The 17,048-nt window shown below is 39.6% G+C and overlaps 1 protein-coding gene across 1 annotated transcript; it reads left to right on the forward strand.

Moving 5' to 3' along the window:
* Positions 1-393: 393 nt before the first annotated feature.
* Positions 394-12,801, forward strand: LOC124971474 (DDB1- and CUL4-associated factor 8-like). Its single transcript, XM_047535237.1, is given in 3 exon segments — positions 394-436; positions 11,115-11,852; positions 11,855-12,801. Coding segments are annotated over 3 exon segments (1,728 nt in total).
* The last annotated feature ends 4,247 nt before the right edge of the window (positions 12,802-17,048 follow it).

Below are 17,048 nucleotides of genomic sequence, written 5' to 3' on the forward strand. Positions count from 1 at the left end.
CAGTTGAGGAACTGGTGACACAGAGGAATCTGGGGAAGGGGTGTCGAGGGAGGGGGGATCAGGATAATAATGAGAACCACTCCGAGTATGGGGTGGACTCATTAGGGGAGAAGGGGCAGTGGGAGGCTGGGCAGAGGGAGAAGGGACAGGGTGGAGCAGGAGGGGAAGATGGGGGAGAGGGATAGGGAGGGGGAAAAGGAACATCAGATTCCTCTGGTATCTCCAGAAGGACTGGTGATTTGGGCTCCTGAGGTCCAGGGGAGCTGATTTTGACAACAAAATAGCTCCTGACTCCTTATATTTTTTCTTGGAGTCCTGCAAACAAGATTTGAGCCACGTGGGGTTGTCAGACAGAATATCAATCCAAATTTGAATGTAAGTCATTTGATCGGGATGTCCGGGCCACCCAAAGACCATTTGTTGAATTCTATAGGCGGTAGTGAGGTCGGTGATCCCCTGTGGGGGGAGGCATCCGACCTCAAAAGATGGCCATTCTCTCTCACAGAATTTAGAGAGAGAAAAGACATCGCAGCGGGTTCCGTAGTCACTGGCTCTCTTCTGAAATTCCTGAAAATTAGTTAACATGCACTGGAGGGGGGTACATGACTGACTTGAGGGAGACTGACCCATGCTTACACTTAAGGGCAACAAAAAACAAAAAGGACAAACAAACACAGAACAGAAAAAACACCAAAGACAGACAAGTGACCACTCCAGATTCCAGACCAGAGGGACTGAGCAACGTCTTGCCAGCCCCGGACTCGGGAAGTAATGCTGCGTCCAGCCTTCCTCAGAGTCCCCAGATGCGGATCCGCCAGAAACAGACTTACGGGTCCCCCAGGGGTGCAGAAACAGGTGACTCTCTCAGAGAATTTAATTCAGTCCTGGGGTGAGGCTCCACAGACCGTGCAGCCTGGGGCTGAGGAATGTCTCTCAGAGGCCTTCCCCTAGGAGCAATGTTGTGGCCTTTCCCCTCCGCAGGAGTTCCCAGGTCAGTGGTGAGTGGTGGTTGCTCACGAGGCAGCGAGGATCTCGCTGGGGCCTCTAAATGTTATGGGGCACAACTTAAGAACAGACCGATCACCATTGAGAAGTCCATATTTGAGAGTTTTTATTAAGCTGGCCAGCTGACTGTCTCACACAATGCCCAGAAAAATGGCTATTGGGAGAACAGCCCCGACCACAGGGTTGTAGGGGTTCTTATACCAAAAATCACATCAATCATAAGTGTCTGTTGCTATGATACAAACTAACATCATGAGATCATCGACAGAGGGGGAAGTGGGTCAAACTGACCCTCACCTAGGTACAAACTAAAGAATGGTTGCTACAAACTAACATCATGAGATCATCGACAGAGGGGGAAGTGGGTCAAACTGACCCTCACCTAGGTACAAACTAAAGAATGGTTGCTACAAACTAACATCATGAGATCATCGACAGAGGGGGAAGTGGGTCAAACTGACCCTCACCTAGGTACAAACTAAAGAATGGTTGCTAACATCCACACAATTACCGTTTACATGGTACATTGGTTAAGAGCAATAGAGGTCAAAGGAGAGCAATTTTTACTACATAGGAGTTGCCATTGTATATTATTAAACATGTCACGCTAAGTAACTGATGATGGGTACAGAGGCGGGGTGTTCCCATGGGAGAAACATTTTTTTTTCATAACATGGAGTCTCAGAGCAAAATGGAGTCTGTTTAGTCATTTCCCTTAGAGTCTGGCCTATAACATTCTCATGGAGTCAGATCTGTCAGCCCATCACAAACCCATACTCTATATCCACCTATATGACTCCATTGCTTAATTCAATCTATGTGTTAACATGTCTATTACCTCTTCTCTCCACTGTTAACACATTCCATGAGTGATAAGGGTGATGCTTTTACACACCACTGAATTATTAATATTTAGAACAGTACATGACACATAGAAACCCTAAATAAATGTGTGGTGAATGAATGAAAAACTTGATGGGAATGGAAATACACAATATCACTCAGTTAGATATAAAGCCATATTTAAATACATAGCCAATTCATAGTCAAAGTTTGCTTCATGCACAAGCTTTTAAAAGGCGTACTGATACCATAGCATCAGGATAAAATAATCTGAAATAACCTCTAACACTGAAACTTGTAATGTGATAATACATTTCAATGCCAATTACTCTCCTGCATAATGCCAGTATGAGCATGTTAGGGCTTAATGCACTAAATGTCCTGTTTTTGTGCTCCATGGCTGAGCAAAACCTCATGTTAATGAACAATATCTACTTTTTAAAACTACTGCTCAATATATCATACATATAATAGGGTCTATAAATGTATATGCCTAGCAACAGATAATAAAAATAACAATACATCATGGGAAGGTATAAATATTACCAAGAATTTTTTAAGCTTCTCTTCTAGATTTCAAACTCTTCCTCCCCTATAAGATTATCTTAAATTTAAGCCAGTTATTTCCTTGCCTGTTAAAATAGTTTCATGCATATGAAAACAACACAGACTCAAATAAAAATCAAATTATAGACTATTTTGTTATTTATGTCATCACTCATTTGTGATTTTAAGATTCATCTATGCTGATGTATTCAAATGTAATACAATCATTCTCTTCTGTGCATTATGCATTATAGGATTATATGCTAATTCATTTATCCACATTACTCATGATGAACTTTCACGTAGTTTTCAGGCTATTGTTCTATTTTTTGCCAGTTGCTATGAATATTCTTTCATGTATCTTTCCATTAATATTAGCCTTGAAGCCATCTTTTCTCTTCACAAGATTTTATGCTTACATATTTAATCAATTTTGCACTTATCCTGTAATTACTTTAAGGAAAACCTTATTTTCCTCATTCTGGCATTTTTAGTCAGCAGTTTACTGCAGGCCTTAGAAAATGTACTCACATCACGTTAGATAATTTAGAGAAGCTCTGAAGTCAATGCAACAATGCCAATTAGTTGTCTCCACAAAGCTGTTTTCCTAAAAGGCCCCAAAGAAGACCAAGATATTTTGAGAGATATAGACCATAATTTGGTAGTTCTATAATATCACAGAAATTTTGTCATAAAATTAATTTGGCATCCCTATTTATCTTTTTTTTATTGTAAACAAATGGGAAACATGTTGTTTCTCTGCCTGTACATGGCGTAAAGGCATACCATTTGTGTAATCATAAATTTACATAGGGTAATGTTGTTTGATTCATTCTGCCATTTTTTTCCCTTCTACCCCACCCCTCCCACTCCTCCCCTCCCTCTATACAGTCCTTCCTTCTTCCATTCCTGCCCCCTCCCTAAACCCAACTCCAACCCCAACACTAACCCCTCCCACCCCCCATTATGTGTCATCATCCACTTATTAGCGATATCATTCTTCCTTTGGTTTTTTCAGATTGGCTTATCTCACTTAGCATGATATTCTCCAACTGCATCCATTTGCCTGCAAATGCCATAATTTTATCATTCTTTATGGCTGAGTAATATTCCATTGTATATATATATACAACATTTTCTTTATCCATTCATCAATTGAAGGACATCTAGGTTGGTTCCACAATCTGGCTATTGTGAACTGAGCAGCTATGAACATTGATGTGGCTGTATCTCTGTAATATGCTGATTTTAAGTCCTTTGGGTACAGGACAAGGAGTGGGATAGCTGGGTCAAATGGTGGTTCCATTCCAAGTTTTCTAAGGAGTCTCCATACTGCTTTCCAGAGTGGCTGCACTAATTTGCAGCCCCAACACCAATGTATGAGTGTACCTTTCTCCCCACATCCTCGCCAACACATGTTGTTGCTTGTATTCTTGATAATCGCCATTCTAATTGGGGTGAGATGGAATCTTAGGGTGGTTTTGATTTGCATTTCTCTTATTACTAGAGATGTTGAACATTTTTCCATATGTTTGTTGATTGCTTGTAGATCTTCTTCTGTGAAGTGTCTATTCATTTCCTTAGACCATTTGTTGATTGGATTATTTACATTCTTGGTGTAGAGTTTTTTGAGTTCTTTATAGATTCTGGAGATTAGTGCTCTATCTGAAGTATGATTGGCAAAGATTTTCTCCCACTCCGTAGGCTCTTTTGTCACATTGCTGATAGTTTCCTTTGCTGAGAGAAAGCTTTTTAGTTTGAATCTATCCCAGTTATTAATTCTTGCTTTTATTTCTTGTGCTATGGGAGTCCTGTTGAGGAAGTCTGGTTCTAAGCCGACATGTTGAAGCTCTGGACCTACTTTTGCTTCTATAAGATGCAAGGTCTCTGGTCTGATTCCGAGGTCCTTAATCCATTTTGAGTTTAGTTTTGTGCATGGTGAGAGATATGGGTTTAGTTTCATTCTGTTGCATATGGATTTCCAATTCTCCCAGCACCATTTGTTGAAGAGGCAATCTTTTCTCCATTGCATATTTTTGGCCCCTTTGTCTAGTATGAGACAATTGTATTTATTTGGGTTTGTGTCCATGTCCTCTATTCTGTACCATTGATCCACCTTTCTATTTTGGTACCAATACCATGCCGTTTTTGTTACTATTGCTTTGTAGTATAGTTGAAGATCTGGTATTGCGATACCCCCTGCTTCACTCTTTCTGCCAAGGATTGCTTTAGCTATTCTGGGTTTTTTATTCTTCCAGATGAATTTCATAATTGCTTGCTCTGTTTCTGTAAGGTACTTCATTGGGATTTTAATTGGAATTGCATTGAATCTGTATAGCACTTTTGGTAGTATGGCCATTTTGACAATATTAATTCTGCCTATCAAAGAACATGGGAGATCTTTCCATCTTCTAAGGTTTTCTTTAATTTCTTTCTTTAGTGTTCTGTAGTTCTCATTGTAGAGGTCTTTCACCTCTTTTGTGAGATTGATTCCCAAGTATTTTATTTTTTTCGAAGCTATTGTGAATGGGGTAGTTTTCCTGATTTCCCTTTCTGAAGATTCATTGCTTATGTATAAAAATGCCTTAGATTTATGTGCATTGATCTTATATCCCGCTACTTTACTGAATTCACTTATGAGATCTAAAAGTTTTCTGGTGGAATTTCCTGGTTCCTCTAAGTATACAATCATATCATCAGCAAATAGGGATAGTTTGAGTTCTTCTTTTCCTATTCGTATCCATTTATTTCTTTGGTCTGTCTAATTGCTCTGGCTAGAGTTTCAAAGACGATATTGAATAGAAGTGGTGAAAGAGGGCATCCCTGCCTTGTTCCAGTTTGTAGAGGGAATGCTTTCAGTTTTTCACCATTTAGAATGATATTAGCCATGGGCTTATCGTAGATGGCCTTTACAATGTTAAGGAATATTCCCACTCTCCCTATTTTTTCTAGTGTTTTGAGCATGAAGGGGTGCTGTATTTTATCAAATGCTTTTTCTGCATCTATCGAAATAATCATGTGATTCTTGACTTTAAGTCTATTGATATGGTGAATTACATTTATTGATTTCCTGATGTTGAACCAACCTTGCATCCCTGGGACGAAACCCACTTGATCATGGTGCACTATCTTTTTAATATGTTTTTGTATGCGATTTGCTAAAATTTTGTTGAGAATTTTTGCGTCGATGTTCATTAAGGATATTGGTCTGAAATTTTCTTTCCTCGATGTGTCTCTGTCTGGTTTAGGTATCAGGGTAATATTGGCTTCATAGAATGAGTTTGGGAGGGTTCCCTCCTCTTCTATTTTCTGGAATACTTTGAGAAGTATTGGAATGAGCTCTTCTTTAAAGGTTTTGTAGAAATCGGCTGAGAACCCATCTGGTCCTGGACTTTTCTTTGTTGGTAGGCTTTTGATGACTTCTTCTATTTCATTACTTGAAATTGGTCTATTTAAATTGTGTATGTCCTCCTCGTTTAGTTTAGGCAATTCATATGTCTCTAGAAACCTGTTGATGTCTTCGAAATTTTCTATTTTGTTGGAGTATAGGTTTTCAAATTAGCTTCTAATTATGTTTTGTATTTCAGTCGTGTCTGTTGTGATATTTCCTTGTTCATTCTGAATTTTAGTAATTTGGATTTTCTCTTGTCTTCTCTTTGTTAGTGTGGCTAAAGGTTTATCAATTTTGTTTATTTTTTCGAAGAATCAACTATTTATTTTGTCAATTTTTTGTATTGTTTCTTTTGTTTCAATTTCGTTGATTTCAGCTCTGAGTTTAACTATTTCCTGTCTTCTACTACTTTTGGTGTTGGTCTGTTCTTCTTTTTCTAGGGCTTTGAGCTGTAGTGTTAGGTCATTTATTTTTTGAGTTTTACTTCTTTTATTAAATGCGCTCCATGAAATAAATCTTCCTCTAAGTACTGCTTTCATAGTGTCCCAGAGATTTTGATATGATGTTTCTTTGTTCTCATTTACCTCTAAGAATTTTTTAATTTCCTTCCTAATGTCTTCTGTTATCCACTCATCATATAATAGCATATTGTTTAATCTCCAGGTGTTGGAGTAGTTTCTGTTTTTTACTCTTTCTTTTATTTCTAACTTCAATCCATTATGATCTGATAGAATACAAGGTAGTGTCTCTATCTTCTTGTATTTGCTGACATTAGCTTTGTGGCATAATATATGGTCTATTTTAGAGAAGGATCCATGTGCTGCTGAGAAGAAAGTGTATTCGCTCTTGGTTGGATGGTATGTTCTATAAATGTCTGTTAAGTCTAAATTATTGATTGTGTTATTGAGATCTATGGTTTCTTTGTTCAATTTTTGTTTGGAAGATTTGTCCAATGGTGAGAGAGGTGTGTTAAAATCACCTAGTATTATTGTGTTATGGTCTATTTGGTTTCTAAAATTGAGAAGGATTTGTTGACATACATGGATGAGCCACTGTTTGGGGCATAGATGTTTATGATTGTTATATCTCGCTGATTTATGCTTCCCTTAAGCAGTATGAAATGTCCTTCTTTATCCCTTCTGACTAACATTGGCTTGACGTCCACATTATCTGAAATGAGGATGGATACTCCAGCTTTTTTGCTGAGTCCATGTGCATGGTATGTTTTTCCCCATCCTTTCACCTTTAGTCTATGGGTATCTCTTTCTATGAGGTGAGTCTCTTGCAGGCAACATATTGTTGGATCTTTCTTTTTAATCCAATCTGCCAGTCTGTGTCTTTTGATTGATGAATTCAAGCCATTAACATTCAGGGTTATTATTGAGATATGATTTGTATTCCCGGTCATTTGGTTCATATTTAAAATTTTTGACACATTTTGGTTCCTCCTTTATTTGACACTTCCTTTAGGATAATTCCTCCCTTTGCTGATTTGCTTCTTTGTTTTTTATCTCTTCCTCATGAAATATTTTGCTGAGAATGTTCTGTAATGCTGGCTTTCTTTTTGTAAATTCTTTTAGCTTTTGTTTATCATGGAATGATTTTATTTTATCGTCAAATTTGAAGGTAAGTTTTGCTGGTTATAAGATTCTTGGTTGGCATCCATTTTCTTTCAGAGCTTGAAAAATGTTGTTCCAGGCCCTTCTAGCTTTTAGGGTCTGAATGGAAAAATCTGCTGATATCCGTATTGGTTTCCCCCTGAATGTAATTTGGTCCTTGTCTCTCACAGCCTTTAAAATTCTGTCTTTATTTTGTATGTTAGGTATTTTCATTATAATGTGCCTTGGTGTGGGTCTGTTGTAATTTTGTGTATTTGGAGTCCTATAAGCCTCTTGGACTTGATTTTCCATTTCATTCTTCAGATTTGGGAAATTTTCTGATATTATTTCATTGAATAGATTGTTCATTCCTTTGGTTTGTTTCTCTAAACCTTCCTCAATCCCAATAATTCTCAAATTTGGCCTTTTTCATGATATCCCATAGTTCTTGGAGATTCTGTTCATGATTTCTTACCATCTTCTCTTTGTTCAACTTTGTTTTCGAGGTTAAATATTTTGTCTTCAATATCTGAGGTTCTGTCTTCCAGGTGTTCTAATCTATTGGTTATGCTTTCTATGGAGTTCTTAATTTGGTTTATTGTTTCCTTCATTTCAAGGATTTCTGTTTGGTTTTTTTTCAATATCTCTAACTCTTTATTGAAATGATCTTTTGCTTCCTGAATTTGCTCTGTTAACTGTCGATTGGTGCGATCATTCAATGCCTGCATTTGTTCTTTCATCTCATCGTTTGCTTCCCTAATCATTTTAATTATGTACATTCTGAACTCCCTTTCTGTCATTTCTTCTGCCATGCTGTCATTGGATTTTATTGATGTAACATTTAGATTTGTTTGGGGCATTTTCTTCCCTTGTTTTCTCATATTGTTCAGGAATCAGTGGGTCATTAAGATATTGCAGATTTCCTCTATCGACTTATAATGTCCCTGAAGATTGCTAGTATATCCCCTCTTATCCTTCAGTAGCCTGAAGTCTTGGAGGAAGTTGATAATGCGGAGCTCCATGAAGAAGCTGCCTCTCTAGGGGTGGTGACCCTCAGGTGGTGTATATTCCCTGCTAGTGGGCAGAGGTGCCTCCACTTGTTGACCAATGGTCATCCAACGGGGAACTAGGGCTGTGGGCTGAGGCAAGTTCTCTTTGTGCCTGTGTCTCTGGTTTTACTGTCCCTGTGGGAAAACCTCCTCCGGCAGGGAAGAGTCACTCGGTAGGGACGTCTCGCTGGTCAGTTGCCCTCCTAGAGGTTCCCCTCTATCTACAACTACTGCCTGGGCTGGGCTGTCTTCCCCTGCAACGTTCCCAGGGGCCCGGACCTACCTCCTGGGCCTGGGAGCCTCACCCTTCACAGGTGAGTCTCCTTAGGCTGCCTCTCCCAGAGAATCTGCCCGCAGTCCTGGAAACTTCGCTCCGCCCCTAGGCGTGTCTCTGTGCGGCTCTTCCAGCAAGAAGCCACCTAGCTCCTGGGACCCTGCTCTGCACCTAATCACCTGGCTATGCGGCCCCTCCTCTGAGCCGACACCTGGAGCCCCGTACAATAGCTCCAAGACCCAGAGACCCGCCACACACCTCCTCCTCCGGACAGCAGCCCGGTTTCCAACGCAGTCACTAGGAGTCCAAGCAACTCACTTCGCATCTCCTCCTCCCGCCAACCGCCCGTAGCCCTAGGCAGTCACTCCGAGTCCAAGTGACCCGCCCTGTTCCTCCTCCTCCTCCTCAGGGTAGCCCCTGGGTGTTCAGGAACGGTGGCTCCGAGACCAAGTGACCCACCGCGCTCTTCCTCCAGGCAGGCCACCGGTGTTCAGGAGCGGTCGCTTTTAGTCCAATCAACTCACCACTCGCCTCCTCCTCTGACAACTGCCTGTGGCTCTGATGCAGTCACTCCTAGATCAAGCGACCCACCACGCTCCTCCTCCAGGCAGGCCACCGGTGTTCTGGAGCAGTCGTTCTGAGTTCAAATAGCTCGCCACGCAGCTCCTCCTCTGGCAACTGCCTGTGGCTCTGATGTAGTCACTCCTAGACCAAGCCACCCACCGCGCTCCTCCTCTTCCTCCGGGCAACCTCCCGGTGTTCAGGAGCGCTCGCTCTGAGTTCAAACAGCTCGCCACACAGCTCCTCCTCAGGCAGTCGCCCGGAGCCCCAGTGGTTGCTCTGAGTCCAAGTGCTGTGCTGAGCCGCCTCCTCTACGATGATCCCAGTTTCTGTGTTTACCGCTCCTGTGGGGGAAGGGGCGTCTCGCCAAACCACTGTACTTCACAAAGTTCCCTGCGTTCTGGGGCTACCGCCCCATCCGGGATGCCTCCCCAAAGGGAGAGACTCACCCGGCAGCTTTGAGATGGTCCCAAGTCTCTCACTATCTCCTCTTTTGAATCCTGCGTCCTGGAGCAACGTGAAATGCAGCCACCCTCTAGTCCGCCATCTTGAAACCCCCCCTATTTATCTTTAATTGAATGAATTCCAAATAAATATGTGGAATCTCTGGTAGAAAAAGAAAAAAGGACATAATTCTATCTGAAATTGTTAAAGCAGTCATTCGTTTCAAGGTCCACTTCAAATTGACAAGCTGATTTCTACCTTAATTACATCGAGGGACTAAATTCCTCCTCTCACAAAGTGAACTTTTCAGATTTAAATAAAAATGCAGGGTACCCAATTTATTTTGAATTTCAGATAATGAATAAAATTTTAGAGAAAGTGCATCTGATGTAATATTTTATCTACTCATACTAAAAAAAAAAGTATTTATTGATTACCTGAAATGCAGTTAACTAGGCATCCTGTATTTTATTTAGTAACCATATACCAATTCTGGCAGTTAAGACTTCAACATTTCCCTCAAGTTATTTGAATTATTTAATTGTTTAAGATATTTCTTCCCCCCTCTTTGGTACTAGCAATTGAATCTAGTTCAATCACTGAGCTACGATGTGCACTACCGCCTGACTCTTAAAATATTTCTTTTTTTCTGGGTACGGGGTACTGGGGATTGAACTCAGGAGCACTCAAAAACTGAGCCACATTCCCAGTCCTTTTTTTGTGTTTTATTTAGAAACAGTGTCTCACTGAGTTTCTTTGCCCCTCCCTATTGCTGAGGTTGGCTTTGAACTCGTGATCCTCCTGTCTCAGCCTCCGATGTCCTGGAGATTACAGGCATGCTACACAGCACCCAGTTTAAAATATTTCTTGTATGTAAGGAAGTCACTAGGTGCTGGGCATTTAGCTAACCCTTCACAGCTCTTGCCTTTATCTTCATTCCATACAGCACATGATCTTCAAGCCAAGCAATGAAAGGCTCATGAAAATGTTTTTGCTTAAGGACGATCACTTTTGCTGGTAGTTCTGCAGGTGCATAGAGTATAACAGGTTGCAGGGTATGACCTTGTGGGCCTAGGGGAAAAAAAGTCGTCTCAAATACCGAGAGAGGTGAGATGGTAGGAAGCTTTCTGAACTTCAACAGCCACCGTCCATTCAACTGCCTCAGCCAGATATTTCCAGTTCTCCTTTGATTTACCGGTTGTAATATAGTTACCGCTAGCCTATTCTTTTGCCCTTTGGCCATCCCCGTTTTGGGTGGACCTGCTTCCTTCCCTGATATCCTGGAAGTCAGTTTTTCCCCATTCCAGACCAGTTAATGGAAACATCCTTCAAAATGTCTGGTCACGAGAGTGGCACAACTGCCTCAGCAGACTTAGAATGTGGAAGTCTGCTTGGCGTTTAAGAGGAGACATCTGGCACGGAGGCAGGGAGAGATACACACTCAGACTTTGAGAGAAAGCCTTCAAAACTGACTACGAAATTGACTGGAGATGGTGTCCCCATCCATGTCAGCACAGAAAGTGAAGGAGCAGACCCAGAAAGTTCAAGTAAAACCAATGATTTTCACACCAGGGAGGACTTTGACCATTTCGTCAGCAGTGAGGAAAGCCGGTTCCACCACCACTTAGAGGAAGGAGAGACAGAGAAGGAAGATGAACAACAGTTTCAGGTATGTGTACAGTACAGTGAAAACAATAGTGAGGATGAGGATCAGGTCCTAGAGAAGTGGATGAATTCAGAGACATCTGCCCTCCCACGACCTCACTGGCAAGTCCTTCCTGCACTTCGGGAGCGGCAGCTGGGTTCAAGTTCTCATTTTATACATGAAGCATGTGGATCAGAAATCTTTGTGCAGCGTTTCAGCTTACAGTATTGTCTTGAAGGCCATTTAGGTTGTATGAACACTGTACATTTTAATCAGCGTGGCACCTTGTTGGCCAGTGGTAGTGATGACTTGAGGGTGATAGTGTGGGACTGGATAGGGAAGCGGCCAGTACTGGACTTTGAGAGTGGCCACAAAAATAATGTCTTCCAGGCTAAGTTTTTTCCTAATTGTGGTGATTCCATCCTGGCCATGTGTTCCCGTGATGGCCAGGTAGCTGAACTATCTGCTCCAGTATGTGGGAAGAATACTAAGTGTGTGGCCAACATAAGGGAGCTTCTCACAAGTTGGCTCTGGAGCCAGACTCCCCATGTAAGTTCCTAACTTCAGGTGAAGATGCTGTTGTTTATACCATTGATCTCAGACAAGGGCAGCCAGCTTCAAAAATGGTGGTAACAAAAGAGAAAGAGTAGAAAGTGGGACTATATACAATCCATGTGAATCCTAGCAATACCTATCAGTTTGCAGTGGGTGGACGAGATCAGTTTGTGAGGATTTATGACCAGAGAAAAATTGATGAGAATGAGAACAATGGCATACTCAAGAAGTTCTGTCCTCATCACCTGATCAACTGTGATACCAAAATAAATATCACCAGTCTTGTGTACAGTCATGAAGGCACAGAGCTCCTAGTGAGTTACAGCGGTGAAGATATTTACCTCTTCAACTCCTCTGACAGTGATGGAGCTCAATATGTTAAGAGATATAAGGGCCACAGAAATGATGCCACAGTGAAAGGTGTGAATTTCTATGGCCCCAGAAGTGAGTTTGTGATGAGTGATAGGGATTGTGGGCATATCTTTCTCTGGGAGAAAGCATCTTGCCAGATCATTCAGTTCATGGTGGGAGACAAGGGCGGTACAGTGAAGTGTCTTGAAGCCCATCCTCACCTATCTGTAATGGCAACTAGTGGCCTGGACCTTGATGCTAAGATCTGGGCACCCACAACCACAGTTTCCACTGAGCTTACCAGGTTAAAGGATGTGCTTAAGCAGAACAAGCAGAAAAGAGATAACTTGCACCACCATGACCTGTTTGATAGTCACACGCTTTGGTTCCTCACGAGTCACCTGACACAGAGAAATTATTACCAGCACTGGGGAAGTCCTGGCTTTCAAGGCATGGATGCATACTTCCTTGAGTCTACCAGCACCTCAGATGCTTCTGAGGAAGAAAGCCAAGATCGAGTGCAGTGCTGTCCATCCTGAAGAATTCATTCTCCTTCAAGCTAGGTGCTGCCTCAATAGACTGGACTTCAGATTTCAGCTTAAATATAGATTTGCCTTTTGTCTTCTGTTTGCTATAAGATATACTATAAACATTTTTATTATTTCCTTTCCCTCAACCTTCCTCTCCCATTCCTCTTTTTTTCACTCCTCTCTTTACCCATGATCCTTATGTGAATGTATAAGAAAGTTAATTATGCCTCTTTGTTTCATTTTAGTTAACCTCTAAAATTTCCTAATTCTGGTGTCTATCTTCTTGTTTCTGACACTCTAGAAGTTGTCAATTTGATTCTGAATATCAAGTTTTTCATTTGACCTGAAAATTTCAGAAATATGTTTGTGCTTGAGAAGTAAAGTAAAATAAACCATGCTTTTATTTCCTGAATGCTGACTCTTGACCATACATATACTAAACACAATTGTATATGTGTGTGTGTGTGTGTGTTCAGAAAAGGAAAAGAGGAGAAAAGGTGGGTAATTCACCCCCCTTAGAATAAAAAACTTGGTGTTATCCACATCTTCTGAATCCACATTAGTAATATTGAATAATTTGATAAATATGGTAAAACTAAATTACATTTAAACATATGATTTTTTTTATGCTGCTCTTTAAATTTTCTTGAAGTTTTTTGTTTTGTTTTGTTTTGATTTGTATTTTTGTTGAGAAATCTCACAGGATCACCTTCCAGTAAGAACTCCTGGGACAACCATTTTCTATAACATGCTAGTTAGGAATATAAGAATTCCTCAGAGTTGATGTATCATTTCAATTAACTTATGAAAACCATTGTTGCCATAAAATATTTTTATACTTATAAACATTTGATGTGACCATTAGAAAAATCCTATTAGACATTTGTGTATTACTTAACATTTTTGCACCTGTTTTTAAGAGGTTAAAGTGGTTTAAAATGTATTTAAGTCATATTTAATGTAAATTTTGAATGACCAATTACTGTTCAATAATAATATAAATTTTGATTTTTGTGTGTGTGTAAGTAAATGCAGATCACCTTCTCCCAAATACTTGCAAACTAAATAACATCTACTTGTTTTCAGACTTTTTTTGGGAAAAAAAAATGATGTAATGAAGCGTCCCACCGCCTAACAATGACTTTCCTCTGATAAATTGGTATTATCACTCCTCTTTTGGGACCAAGTAGATCAATTTGCATAATGAGATTAGGCCTTGGAATGGAGGATATCTTGACCAAAGTTCCTTTTCACTAAGATTCAATGTTAGGGACAAGTGCTTGGGGATTTAGAGACTGGAGAAGCCCTTACCTGTCTGCTATTAGGAAAGGACCTTAATAATCCCGGAAGGGAACTCATTTGGAGAACCCAGTGATTCTGAGCACTGTTGTTTAAAACAGGACATAAAGAGAGTTATAAACTAGTATCTTAACAAAACACTGAAAAAGCATCATTTGGGGTTTCAAGTGATACTGGGTGTTAGAACAATGGCAAAAGCAGAATAATTAGGTAGGTCTTTTTCCACCTGCTGTTTGTGAACAAATTTCCTCTGTGGAGAATTCATGCCCTGTCAATTTAGCTAAGCTAAAACTGTACAGGGTTCCCTGTTTCTATCTCAGGATTGCTAGTACTATAACAGGCATTTGTCAAAAGATTTGGAAGGCCAAGGTAAAATAGTAGCCATATTTACTGATGCTCAGACAGTAGGAACAGGAGCACCAGGTGCTGCTGCAGCTCATGCCCATTTTGCTTATATGCTTTGTTGGTGTGGGGTAGCAGCTGGGCCCACAATTACTCCAGCTCTCCCATATCTTCCTTTGACTTCCCCAGCTCCATGAAAAACTGCCTGCTTCTCAAGTTGGGGATTCATATCAACATAGCTGGAGATTTGGAGGCATTGAGAGATCTACATGGGTTCCAGTCTCTTTGTTGTCCTGAATAAAATTTCTGGATTCCACTTATCTTTGCTTCTTCCACTTTACATTCATCTCTCCTTTCTCATTGCCCTGCTAATGTCAGGTTCCAGCATCTGAAGCAAAGACAAACACTGTACCAAGAATTGCTTAAGCAGCTCCAACAACTAAGTAAGCTACAGACCCTATTATAAATCCCTTGTTAAATATATATGTTTCTGCTTCTCTGATTGAAACCTGTGTGTTGCAACCTCAATTCCACATACTTTGGGTTATATTTCAGTGTTACACTTGTTCTTGAATATTTGACATTAGGATGAATTAAAGGTCCCTAAAAGACTGTGTACAAACACACCCACACACTTACAAACAAACACACATAAGAGGAGAGAGATAATTATATTGAAAGTACAATTATGATTATAGGTAAAAGCCAAGTTGGTGAAATAATGAATACAATTTTAATTTCTGCACATATTGGTCTTAGGAGTATTTAGAATGTAACAATAACTTTCATGACAGAGTGGTCAAAACTAACAATTTTCTCAATTCAACAAGCAGGTGAATCTGCACCTTTAGTTTTAATTTTCCAACACCAATATTTTCATTCCAATATGAAATATATCTATAGAACAGTTCTGTGTAAACCCTCATGGCCTTTATGCAATATTATTATTGTCTCCTAATTATGCACAGAATTTAACTGCATAAAGTTGTAACAGATACCAAACTATTCTTTTCAAAAGACATCTTCTGACAGCCATTCCTTAAAAGGACAGGTGTAAGAAAGAATAGATATGGAAAAATATAATGGAGCATAATTGATTAATATTATTTTCTAGTTCTGAAGACTCTTAATTTATGTTTGGGTGACCTATCTCATGGTGAGAGAGGTTTTGTTGAAAACACCCAGTATTATTTTTGTTGTTGTCTATTTGAATCTTTATATTGAAAAGTGTTTGTTTTACATATGCAAATGTTCCATTATTTGGAGAATAAATATTTACAATAACTTTCCCTTGTGGTAAGATTCCCTTAAGCCTGTATGAAGTGACCTTTACCTGTTCTGATTCATTCTGGCTGGATGACTACTTTGTCTGATAAGAGTAGATACCACTACTTCCTTTTGGTTTCAATTTGCATGGTGTATATTTTTCCATCCTTTCACCTTCAGTGTATGTATATCTTTGCTTGTTAGGTGAGTCCCTTGTAAAAAAATATACAGGTAGATCTTGTTTTTTAATTCACTCTGCCAATCTATGTCTTTTGATTGGAGAGTTTAGATGATTTATATTCATTGTTACAGAGAGATAGTTTATTTCATGCCATTTTGATTTCTTTCCAATGCTTAATTTAAAATTGATTCTCTTTTGTCCAATCTTGTAGTGCTAGTTTGTGCTTATCTTGGCAGTTTTTAAATGTCATCTTCAGTTCTGAAGGATTGTTTTGCTGACTATAGTAATGTTGGTTGGCACCTGTTTTCTTTCAGTACCTCATATGTATTTAATTCCAGGCCCTTCTAATGTTTTGGTTTTGTGCTGAGGAATCAGTTGAAATCTGAACTGGCTTACCTCTAAATGTGACCTGCATTTTTCTTGCTACTTTAAAAATTCTCATACTGTATATTAATTAGGCATATTTATTATAATGTGTGTTGGAGAGAATTTTTGGCCTTCCTGTTTGGGATCCAAAATGCATTTTTTCTCTCTATTCACATTTATTAATTGTGCATTATAGTTGTATATAATGATGGGATTTGTTGTTGTATATATGTACATGCAAACAATATAACAATGTAACTTGGGCATTATCACTCCTCAACATTTTCCCCTCCTTCCCCACATCATATTCCCTGGTCCTTTTTTTCTACTAATCTCCCTTTGATTTTTAGGAAATCCACCCCCACCTTTGTTTTCCTTTTTCCTCTATAGCTACCACATATGAGAGAAGTTATGACCCTTAACCTTCTGAGTTTGGCTTATTTTGCTTAACATAGTGGCCTCTACTTCCATCCATTTTCCTGAAAATGACATAATTTTATTATTCTTTATGATTGAAAAAAACTTTATTGCATACATATGTCAAATTTTCTTTATTTATCTCCTTATGGACACCTAGTCTGGTACCATAGTTTGCCTATTGTTAATTATGCAGCTATAAACATGGATATACATTATCACTATTATATCATGGCTTTAATTCTTTAGGATAAATATTGAGGAATGGTATTGCTGAGGCATATGGTTCTTGAGGAGCCTCTGTACTATTTCCATAGTGGTTATTACTAATTCACAATCCCCCAACAGTGTAAAAGTGTTCCACTTTCTCCACGTTCTTTCTAGC

Source organism: Sciurus carolinensis, chromosome X (assembly GCF_902686445.1).
Source record: "Sciurus carolinensis chromosome X, mSciCar1.2, whole genome shotgun sequence".
Taxonomy (NCBI): Eukaryota; Metazoa; Chordata; class Mammalia; order Rodentia; family Sciuridae; genus Sciurus; species Sciurus carolinensis.